This window comes from Bacillus rossius, chromosome 18 (assembly GCF_032445375.1).
Source record: "Bacillus rossius redtenbacheri isolate Brsri chromosome 18, Brsri_v3, whole genome shotgun sequence".
Lineage (NCBI taxonomy): Eukaryota > Metazoa > Arthropoda > Insecta > Phasmatodea > Bacillidae > Bacillus > Bacillus rossius.
In genome coordinates, this window is record NC_086345.1 from 10463745 (window position 1) to 10476070 (window position 12326).

At 35.1% G+C, this 12326-nt stretch overlaps 1 protein-coding gene across 9 annotated transcripts in view; it reads right to left on the minus strand.

The window, feature by feature from the left end:
* The window catches only part of LOC134541305 (gastrula zinc finger protein XlCGF57.1-like), a 531604-nt gene that overhangs the window by 451642 nt on the left and 67636 nt on the right, over positions 1-12326 (minus strand). For 5 of the 9 annotated variants that reach the window (XM_063384663.1, XM_063384666.1, XM_063384661.1 and 2 more), the window contains exons 1-3: positions 5273-5587; positions 4923-5143; positions 234-317 (exon numbers count right to left, since the gene is read on the minus strand). The exons of 1 other annotated variant lie outside the window; for it this stretch is intronic. In XM_063384663.1, coding sequence (XP_063240733.1) covers positions 234-317; positions 4923-5120 — 282 coding nt within the window. In that variant the 5' untranslated portion in view covers positions 5121-5143; positions 5273-5587. Of the gene's footprint in view, positions 1-233; positions 318-4922; positions 5144-5272; positions 5588-12206; positions 12297-12326 lie in introns of those variants that run through there. 3 more of the 9 variants (XM_063384637.1, XM_063384639.1, XM_063384635.1) reach the window with 2 other exon arrangements.

Here is a 12326-nt window from a genome sequence, read left to right on the forward strand (position 1 = left end):
ACAGTACTGTATTTTAACTGGGAAAGGATTCGCTGTAAAATTTCATGGTTCCCAAATTAATTCTCGGTTCTTGGTTCTTGTTGAATTGCTGAGAACATAAACACGACCGAGGACTGAGGACCGGGAACGACACATCACCAGGTGTACGGCACAGACACTCCAACACTTCAAGAGAGTGGACCGGGTTTGAAACCATCTGTAGTTCACAGTCCTGTTCACCCAAGTCTACTCACCAGTTCATTCACCGACTCCTCCTTGATTAGAGGGAAAACTATCTCACTGGGCTCCTGCTTCACCATGAAGTCTTCATTCGCTGCCTGGAAGAAATATAAGGCATCACAAATAGCAGAGGTTGCCTCAGAAGAATGACATTTACATGTCACAAGGCCAGGAAAAGAACATATTACTTTCTGCTGTGCATTTGGCCAGAGAGGTTTACATTCTGTATTTCATATGAAATACTTTATACATTTTGAGTGGTAAACTGCTAGATTAACAGGTAGTGTGTGCTTGTCAGGAGTTTTCAATTTTCAGTTCAAGTAGGTATGGTAACAATCCTAGCACATGGCACCCTAAATAAGTAGCCAAAAAATATTTCAGCATCAACTATTTGCATTAGATATTTTTACAAATACAAATTACATAACCTGTAATAAAAACATACAAGCACTTATTTTAAATTTATGTAAGAATAAAATATTGAATATAACATTCACAGCCATATTTTTGAATTAAATACACAAAAAAAATTCTATTCTATTCTGTGCCATGTTATCTTACTACTGTTCTCTCTACTGTTATTAAAAAAGACATTTCAGTAACAATAATACCTGTAGAAGTGTACTTATACCCTGGGTGCTGCAAGAAATAAATTTATTTTGAACTAGGCTCAGGTTGGAGTGTAGTGGTCGTTTATTTTTAACTCAATCTTTCAAGTCCTAATCCATTATTCAGACGGTTATGTCATAATAATTATTCCAAGTAATTTTTTATTTGTTGACATTTATTTACAAGAGGAAACCAAGAAACAAATAAAGTTTAAGCCTAAAGTTACAAAAGCAGGTATTATAATGATTCCAAAAATTCTAAGCTAGGAAATGTACACTCCTTGTTTGTACAAAAAGTACCGTCAAGTGGGGTTACTTTGACCACTGGGGTTACTTTGACCAAAAAGTAATAAAATATTGTAGCACCTCTGGTGGCAATTGTATGAATATTATCATATCAAACATGGCGTACTTTCCATTGTGTGACCTATTTTAAATGTTCTCTATGGACTAAAAAAGCTTTACATAATATTTCATGTTTATGTTATCTATGATATTCAGCTGTTATTTTTGATGCTAATTAGAAGCCAGATAAAATCTGCATGGTGAAAGAAAATCTTCACAGTTTCTCAGTGTTTTACGATTTGGTAAGTACAAATTATTTATCCTGAATGGATTCTAATAAATATTTACATGCTCATGGATGTTTTGTATGCAGTAATCATAATTCATTAAAACATGGCATATTTTTATGTGAAATGGGGTTACTTTGACCGGTCAAAGTAACCCCAGTGTCAAAAAATATACTTATTTTTTTTTAATATGGTAGGTACACTATCAGCTACTACATTGTTTTGTAAATCTGTTCACAGGAAGATCATGGCAAGAAAGTATATTGGAGAACCACTGAATAGGAGATACAATAGTATTTCTAAAGATGTCCTCAAAATTGCAATGGCCGAAGTAAAAGCAGGAAGAATGTCCATAACACAAGCTGCAAAACACTTCAAAATTGCAAAAGGTACATTCATCAACCGACTGCACGCAAAACATGAGCAAAAGGTAGGTAAGCCTTTATGGCCCTTTTAAAAAAATACTGGTGCCAAATTCTTGATAACTGGAAAGATGGGCTGAAAAAGAAAACTCAAACTCTGTCAAAAGACAGTTTCCCATCATTGTTAAAGGTTTTGTATGACAAAGTGAAGTGTCCTGGTGAAGATGGCTGTAGTCAAAACCTTATATCTGGATTTATAAATGTGGGATAAGTCCTTTTAACCCTGATGAAGTTTTGGAGAAATTGCCCCAGGGAGGAAGTACAGATTTGGAAGAAATTATGCCTAGGGTTTCTGAAGTGGTGGTTGAAATGCTACAAAACATGAGGCATGGTAATGATGGTACTTCACAACCCAGAAGAAAACGCACCAAGGTAAATGTAATAGGTACTTGGGAAGAGTGTCGGAGAAGAAGACATTGGTAATAATCCGTGTGGATCATTTTCCAGAGAGGACAGTGGTTCTTTTGCCAAAGAGGAATTGGTTGATGATCCATGTGGATCTGTTTCCAGCAATGACAGTGATGTCAACAATTCATTGGAACCATCCACAGAACAGGCTACAAACAGCGAACAGGCAACCAAATCACAAAATATCAACCCTGGTGATTTTGTGGTCGTGTGGATACCAACTATGCACAAAACAAAAAGATTTTTTTTGGGGAAGTTACAGTAATTCACAACTCCGAATTGCAAGTGAAATTCCTGAAACGACAATGGAATACTAGTAAATTTGTGTGGCCTGAAATTCTTGATGAGAGTGTGATTTCAAGGGATCAAGTTGTCAGTGTGCTGAACAAACCCGATCAGCTGAAACGTGGTTTGCATTTTTCACAGGATGATCTCAGAGGATTTGATATAAACTAAGTGTGTGTTACTGATGTGAACAACTTTGAAAACATTTCTGTTCAAGTGTTAAATGTTTTACAAATATTTTATGTGAAATATTGGTTCCTAGTTTTTAAATATGTTATTATTAAAGTTGCATGACACCTATAATTATAATATTTGAATATTTTATGTTTGGCATTCTTAGTTTGAAGTAAAACAGCATGTAAAATATAGTACATAACAATATTAAAGCTACATTTTATCATTTAAAGGGTCAATCATTCATCCCTGTGGGGTTACTATGACTCAGGATGCCTCAACCTTAAGGTTTTAACACGTGGTCAAAGTTACCCCACACAAGGGATAACATTGACCACTTAGAAAAAAAAATCCTGTTCCAAATTAATGAAAGATAATTAAGATGTACACATTTGCACAGTTAGCTTAAGTACCAGCCCCAAATGTGCTATGTTTGGTTTTACTTTCTATCAATATGCTTACGAATTATTTTAATTTTTTTAACCAAATTGGTCAAAGTAACCCCACTTGACGGTACTTTCACAAGTAAAATACAATTCACTTTTAATACAGGAATAGCACACATTTCCACTAGTTTAACAATGAGATGTACATCCCAACAATTAATCACTTATTTTATTAATGCAGAAGGGTCACATGCAACCCAACATGTAATGTGGCATAACCTATACCCTGATTAAAACAACACACTGAATGGAAATGTAAGTTAGTCTGTTAGGTATTCCATTGGGGTGATAATCCCTACTAATATTATAAAAGCGAAAGTGTGTTTGTCTGCTTGTTCTTCTATCACGGAGCAATGGAGCAATGGACCTAAATGATTGTTAGCATATAGATAGTTTATGGGCTGGAAAGTGACATGGTCTATATATAATTATGAATTTCCATCCCTAAGAAAGTGAAAAAAAGAATAAATTCAGTTTTATAATAGAAAATTATACCAGGTATGTCATAGACACACAAACAGTGAGTTTGTGTCATTTCTCTACGTCAGCCACACAGTCATACAGTAATGTCTGGCTAATTCCTATCGTTATCCTTCGCGAAACCCATTTGCTTAGTGGAATTTGTTACTCTGTACCCCAGTAATATTTACATGATGATAGTTTACGTAAAACATTATTAAATTTATGCCAGTGAGGAATTTATTTCATCATTGATTGCTATTAAACTGGTAAACCCTTTATAAACATGTCAGTTGGTGTGTTGCATGCAGCTAACTTGTCTTGTAAGTCACAAGACCCTGCCCTTCCCAGCTTTTATGAGGATTTGTTACAGGGATAAATATAGGGTTTTCTCAGTACTGCAGATCTGCTGCAAGGTCATAGTGGCTAATTTTTAACAATAATATTGTGTCCTTATAAATATTTTAGTAAGTAATTGCAGTATTTAATAATTTTATTTAGAAAAGCCATTTGACTATAGTTTTACTAGTTTTACTTTGTTGGTTAGGTTAATATTTATTTAAGTGTGATACTCAGTATTTTATTGCATTTGAATGTGCTTTTTATAATAATAATATTATGTTAAGTGTGTTATAGTCCTCTTAAAACAGCGAGTATTGCTTTGAGAGAAGGAATTTAAACGTGTCGTAGACTATGTCAAACCTCGAAATGATTAGACAATAATTTACCGCAACCAGTGTAAGAGACATACGTTCGCCTGGACCATGTAAAGGATATCTGACTGGAGAATACCAGATTGTGTTTTAGGCTAGAAAGAGACAGAGATGTGTAAGAGAACCAGGGGTATCACTGAAAAGTAGTGCATGAGTAAGTGTTGTAGTAAGAAGGAAATAAGCATTTCAGGGAAGTCCCCAGCTAAATGAAATTATCTGTAAGCTTTGTAATGGGTGTTGTTTTGTCAGCAGTTGTAGAACGCGAGCTGGGCCGAGAAGTCATGCCATCTCAGTGGCCCGGCGGTTGTATTGTTTTGATACAAACAAGTTAGAAAGTGCATTTAAAACTCATATATTTAATGTTTTTGGAATTAAATCTTCAATATCTTAATAATAATCTGCACAACGTACTACCCAACTGCTTGCATATTCTAATATTCTCAAGTGTTTGTCTTCGTATGTGAAGGAATAGTCGTTTTTTTTGCCAGGAACGATTGCGACTTGCTACAATCTTCTACTGGACTTGAAAATAATAGTACATAAAAATGAGAAAAACTGCCCATATTGGTGACTTGTTTTATGAGTAGTTACCCGTATATAAAATAAAGAAGTTTACCTTCAGGGCAATGGTATTCAGCAGTCTTCGTTGACGGAGCTCTTTTTTTCTCCATCCTCTGGAAACGTCTTTTGAATTTTTTTTCAGAGTTGGCTGTATTTCTGTTAAATTGTGCCTCCGAGTACATATTTCTTGCTGATCGTTCATTTCGGGGGCAGAATTTTGGAATGAGCACACACTATTGTTTCCTGAGGTCATCAGTATTCTATCCTTCCCTGTTGCTGCATTAAATAAAAATTAAAAAATTAAAAAAACAATTTTAAAAAAATTATTAGGTAATGGTATCAAAACTAATATTTGCAAAAAAACATTAAGGCATTCATGACCATCATGTTTATAAAAGAACATACCTTCAACAATTTCAAAAATTGAGCCAAAATTTTAGACATTATTATGATCTATTGTATTTTTATTTCCCTCATTATCACTAGTCTTCTCTTGTTTAATATCAGTTTTCATCTGAAATATATGCAATTAATAGTTTCATTTGTTTCTGTATACTTTTTACTCATAAAAGTACTGAACAACTGTTATAAAATAACCATAATCCTTGCTCAGTTTGCACCAAACACATAATATTACGATAATACCAGAATGTTTGGTAAGTAGGTAACTTTAGCTTTAAAGAAGTCATTATTTTCACCAACAAAATGAAAATAAGCATTAAGTACATATTAACAACAATATACCATTCATATTAGTTTGCTGCATAACATCAATTAGAAAACCCCGCCAACTGCCCATTGGGACTTTCCAGGCCGAGCACAGCACAACTAATTTTTTATCAACCTAACAAATATTGTAGGATGTAAAAATTAAATTTGCAAACATAGATGAGTGTAACAACAAGATTATAGGCTAGTTATATTATAGTTTTTGATAATGGTTATCACAATGCAATCATCACTGTGCTAAAACTGCAAGATTGTGACTATTCTAATTCCTGATTCCATAACACTACTAAAGTAATCAAGATGGTGTAGCATATTTATTAAAGGACAAGCCAAGGAATATAAGGGTTTTTCGTGTTTTTAATATTATGTTTTTAAGATATTGGAGTAGGTGTGGGCGTACTAAGGGTTGGGGGGGGGGGGGGGGGGAAGGCCAGAACCTGGCATGGACTGGGGTATACGTGAATGGAATAGATCAGGTATGCAAGGTAAATGGTTTCAGGTACACAGACATTTTATTCATAATTCAAAATAACATTACGTTAACATTGCTGATAATGTTAAGTTTAAACAATGCAAGGCTGAATACATAAAGTGAGAACAATTTCTGACAAAGCGAGTTAGTTGACAATTAATATTTTAAATGGGTAAGCCGGCTACACAGTAAGCGATCCATACAACGATCGTCAAAAAGAGACAATGCGCAGTTAACTCGAAACACAAGCATTGCCACGAATGAAGTTATATTACAAAATTAAATTACAAAACAACTGCAAAGTGCAGGTACAAGAAAGAATGAAGTTACATTATTCTTTAAAAAACTTTAACAAACTAATACGTGCGACGACGTCTCAGGGGGAGACAGTTACAAACAGAAAAACGGAAGCGAAGGTGAAGTTAAATTTAATTCAATAATCCAAACAATTTTTGATGGTGGTGGCCAAAAAGGAATTTAGACAGAACAAATTCAAGAATAAATGATTCTACATTAGGGTGAGGGCCACCGCCTCACTGACGACTCAAACCAACTTACATTTCTCCCCTGAGGTCGCACACGCACAAAGTTTAACTAGAAGCTCTCGGACTACATGCTAGTAGAATTACAACAGATCAGCTATTGCTGACAACCAAGCCTGACAAAGTCAACCAGTAGAAGAAGGCTCTCAACATGGTTGCATCTAAATTTATAAGCTCGCGCCGCAGCGCACGCATGCGCCTATAATCAAAAGGGTGGGGGAACGAGTACAAATTGAACAAACACTAGGAGGGGGGAAAAATGAGGGAGAAGGAGGAAGGGGAGCAGAGTGCCGGAGGCCCGCGATGATGCGCGCCGTTTGAAAGTAGCGGACCTAACTGCTACAATATATTAAATTAGATATAATTACGTCCCCCCTTTAGATATTTCATTATCAAAGAAATTATGTATTTATATGTTAAAACTTAAAGCGGTGTATTAAAATATAATACCATGCATTAGATTCTACAAAACGTCATGAGTATGAAAAATTACAGTTGCAGGAAAAATGCAATATTATGAGTAGCAAAATATACTAGGCTGAAGTTGGATTTATTCCAGCTTTATTTTCTTTCCCCTCATTTCCCCCTCCTTTTAGAGTGGGCGGAACCTGGCTAACTGCATACAGCACTCTGCATAGAAAATGCAATGCAAAGGAAGCAAAGCGAACAATACTACACATTCAAAATGCATCATGGCACCGTCCATAAAAAGTGCAACACTAGGCTAGGAACACAAAATAAAAAAATGTTCAGCACTACTTGATCTCAGATTTATTTGGCTTGCCCTCCGGGAGCGTTCAAGTATTACGTAAAGAATTTGGGGGGAGGGGGAGGTCTTGTAAAATGTTACGATGTGTTACAGGGGAGGGAGGGGGGGTATTGACCTACAGTTACGTCTTTCTTTTTTTTTTTTAAAAAAAAAACACTTCAGAACGGTTGTGTAGAGACAGATTCTTTCACGCATTTTTTAAAACTTTTTTTTTCTCAAAATTTCAAATGGCATGATAACTTAAATTTTTTTTTACCTTCACAAACTTGCTTCTGAATGCTTTACAGGATTAGTGAATATTGTTTTTTTAACTCTAATTGTAAAGCTATATATATATTATTTATTTATTTATTTATTTATTTATCAACAGCTGTGATAGTTTTTCTCGTCACTCCAGTAAAGTAGTTAAAACAAAAAATACTGTTATTCGGATGGCTTCGTTATACTTCGGTTGTCAACGTAGACTCCAATCGCCATATTAGAAATTATATAGGTATTGATATTCAAAATACACTGTTTTCTATGTGTGAGATTTTCTCTCATCACAACAGTAATGTTGTGGTACGAAAGACGATTGGTCTGAAAGGTTAATAAAAAAACTAATGAATTAAAATCTCCCAAGTTGGCAACCCTTTTCGTTTATTTTTTACGGGGGATTCCCGATTGAATTGTTCGTATTTTGTTTTCCCAAGATGGCAACCCTTTTCTTTTATGTGCTCCAAGCACTCGACCGACTGTATGAAAATTGACAACTACAATGTTTCGGCGGAATATAGAAACCCTGAAGATAGCTTGCAGGATTCAGCAGAACCTAATATGGTGTGGTATAGCGCTCACGTGTATGAATGGGAATATTTCTTGGAAGTTATTAAATGCGCGGATGAATCCTGCTGTTCCCACTTGAGGAGTGCATTAAAATCTGTCTTTCCAGAAACTTTCCTGCCGCCACCCTGCCCAATACTTCAAACCGCAAACAAGCTCGTGGTACCTAGTCAGATAGACAAAGGAACATGCAAGTTTTCGCCACTTCTTGTGAGGTTGTCTGTTGATCTGTCGCCTCCTCTAGAAGGGTTTAAGCAGATTCCTTACGATTTCTTTTGCCCATCAGTACAATCCGACCTAAAGAACCGAGTATGTTCAACCTGTGGGGTTTATTTTACATCCCACAAGAGTGTGCAAATGCACAATCGTTACATGCATGGCATGACTGCCCAAGACCTTCGTGAAAGTTGAGTACGGCCACAGCGACTCGCTACCAGAAGGGCAAATGAGCTTCTCTGCATTGTGCGTCGCTGTGAAACATCGCCTGAGGATGTCGATTGGCTCGACGAAGACGAAGTTGATGCAAGCGGGATAACAATTCCGGAACCCTCTTCGTCTGCTCTCCGGATGCCAGTAATGAAAGAATCTGAGTGCCTGGCAAACCCATGGACAGAGGAGCAGTAAAACACCAATTGAATTGTTTTTTTTTTAATCTACTTATTTTAATTATGGCTAATTTTATTAATGTTTTTCGTTTTCGTTCGATCGTATTCTTAAATACGATTATATTTTGACAAATATATTTTATTGCAGTTAGATTTATGTTTGTAATTGCATTGCCAAAGGTAAAAAAAAATTATTAGAAATAAAATTTGTTATTTGATTTTAATAGCTTTATTAGTAAAACGCTAAAATAGGAGAATGCATGAGAAGAACAATGGCGGATAAAGCAAAAAGTGTGTAAGGGCAGAGCCAAGTAAGGAAAACAACGAAATTAAATGTATGATTGCTAAATGTATGATTGAGTAGTAAAAATTTATTAGTACAAAAAAAACATTAGAAAGCTCTTGCTTTTAAAAACAAGACATTTCAAATGTTAATAAATAACATTAACGCGATTAAAACAATAACAAAGGTATTTTAGTGACTTATTCCGGTACGTTACGCCACATAATTGTGACTTTTAGGTAAAAATGGTCACTTGGGTTACGTAACGTTTTACTTGGGGGGAGGGGGGGGGGGGTTACAGAAAAACGTAACGGCGCGTTACATGGGGGGGAGGGGGGTCAAAAATATCAAAAAATTGTGTTACGTAATACTTGAACGCTCCCTCCTTTCTCCCACCATGCGACGTGTGCAGAGCCTAAAAGTACAGTACTCAACATAAAATAGTGGAACATTAACACTGGAATGTTCATTCCATAAAATAAGCAACAAACCCAGTACAGTACAGTACAAAAATATATGTCACTACACTGAAATGTACAGTAACCACCATAAAATATGCAACACTTAAATTAAGAATGAATAGTACTCATCATAAAATATGCAACACTTTTGTGGGCCAATCATAAAAAAAGGAACATCAAAACAACAGTACTGTGCAAAAGATTATTGGTGAAATTACAATGTAACATGCTCAAAATGTTATGTACCTTATCAAAAGTACTGCATAATCGTGTTATATTTTTGATTCAGATGCCTTTGGTATGTGCTGTACCCTGCAAACCACATATTTATAATTTTTTTGATGTAGCAGACCATTCGCACAACAGAAGAGACTAACAGCTCTATTGTTGCAACCTTGATTTATAACGGGGAAAAAAAAATGAGTCCCACCTCAAAGTTGTGTTATCATTTTGGTTTAGACGAATTTGATAGAGCTGTACGGCTGGTACCACACATTTTATATTTTCTTGGTTTTGCACTAAATACGCACAACAAAATGACATATCAGCGGTACAACGTTTAGTTAAAGTTAAAAATATATTTTAATGTTGTAGTACTGCATAATGGTGTTATTTTTTTGATTCAGATGCCTTTGGTAACTGCTGTATGCTGAGAACAACAAAATTGTAACTTTTTTTTATGCAGCAGAACATGCGCACAACAGAAGAGCCTAACAGATCTATTGTTGCAACCTTGATTTATTACGGGAAAAAAATATAACAATTGAGTCCCGGCTCAAAGTTGTGTTATCATTTTGGTTTAGACGATTTAGAAAGAGCTGTACGGCAGGTACCTCACATTTTATATTTTCTTGGTGAAGCACACAATAAGCACAAAAGAATGACATATCAGCTCTATTGGTACACCGTTTAGTTAATGCTTTAAAAAATATTTAAATTTTGTAGTACTGCATAATGGTTCTATATTTTTTGTTTAGATGCCGTTGGTAAGTGCTATACGCTGAGTACCACTCATTTATACTTTTTTTGGTTCAAGGATCCCCTTTATGTTGCTTATATGTTTATTTTACTGTAAATTTTTATATAACGATCCATTTTAGGGCTGTGCTGATCTTTAGATACTTTTTTATATGAGAGTTGTAATTTTTATTTTACACAATTTTAACACTGCTGTACTTTGGATGTTGCATATTGTATGGTGGGTACTGTACTTTTTGTGTAGTAACACATATTTTGAACAGTGCTGTACTGTATTTTTTTGTTTATTTTATGGATAGCACAGTCCAGTATTAATGTTGCACTATTTTATGGCAAAATGTATATGCATGGTCTCTGCCGATATTATGTGGTGTCATGCAGAATTTTATGGTCGTGGCTGTACATTTAATTTTTATGGTACTTTTTTGATCAAATCTTTACTTTTGATAAGGTACTTAACATGTTGAGCATGTTACATTGTAATTTCACCAATAATCTTTTGCACAGTACTGTTGTTTTGATGTTCCTTTATTTATGGTTGGCCCACAAAAGTGTTGCATATTTTATGGTGGTTACTGTACATTTCAGTGTAGTGACAAATATTTTTGAGAGTACTGTACTGGTATGTTGCTTATTTTATGGAATTAACATTTGTGTTAATGTTGCACTATTTTATGTTGAGTACTGTACTTTTAGGCTCAGCCCATGTCGCGTGGTGGGAGAAAGGAGGGCAAGCCAAATAAATCTGAGATCAAGTAGTGCCGAACATTTTTTTATTTTGTGTTCCTAGCCTAGTGTTGCATTTTTCATGGACAGTGCCATGTTGCATTTTGAATGTGTAGTGCTGTTCGCTTTGCTTCCTTCGCATTGCATTTTCAATGCAGGGTGCTGTATGCAGTTAGCCAGGCTCCGCCCACTCTAAAAGGAGGGGGAAATGAGGGGAAGGAAAATAAAGCTGGAATAAATCCAACTTCAGCCTAGTCAAAATACTAGTATCCAAAATAGACTAGACCGTGTGGGATTGTAGTATACTTTGCAATACCGAGGAAAAACTATGGGAAGGGCTATAAGTGGCATTCTATAGTTTACCTGCATAGTCTGTTGAGTAAACCACAAACAACTTCCAATTAGTGCAGTTGTAAAGGTGGGATGCTTAAGCCTAGCCAGTCAAATAGTAGCAAAACCTCAAATCTAAGAGTACGAAGGTTTTATAAGTAACTAGTACACGTCAGCGTCAATAGCCCAGAAGTGTTTATACCTTGGTTGACAGATTTTGTACCACAAAAAAAAATCTTAAGAATTCGTATTTAAGTTGAGTTAGATGCATTAAAAAAAAAAATGTGTGTGAACGGTTCCATAGGTTAGCTCCACTGTAATTCCTGGCTATACGTTCAAACAATTTCGAAGTATTATCAGTATATCGATCCTAACCGAAACTAACATACAAACCAAAAAAATTAAACATAATTATATTGTAGCTAACCTAATCTAATTCAACCAATCGTTCACACAATATATCTTTTTAATTAAGATAATCTACAGACCATTCTTACGATTATACAGTAATCTTAAGTAGCTAAACTAACCTATCCTTATTAAATGGTTAATATGGTAAATTACAAATAAAAGTAATTGGTTTTACAGTAAAATTCAATGGTAAAATATAAAAATGTGATACCTTTCCATATTTGTAATTGTTTTTAACAATGAGCTTTTGTTTAAACAACAAACGAGTAAACAACAATATTAAAATTTTGGTAAATATCACGGGGGTAGCACATAGACGTGCAATTCTGCA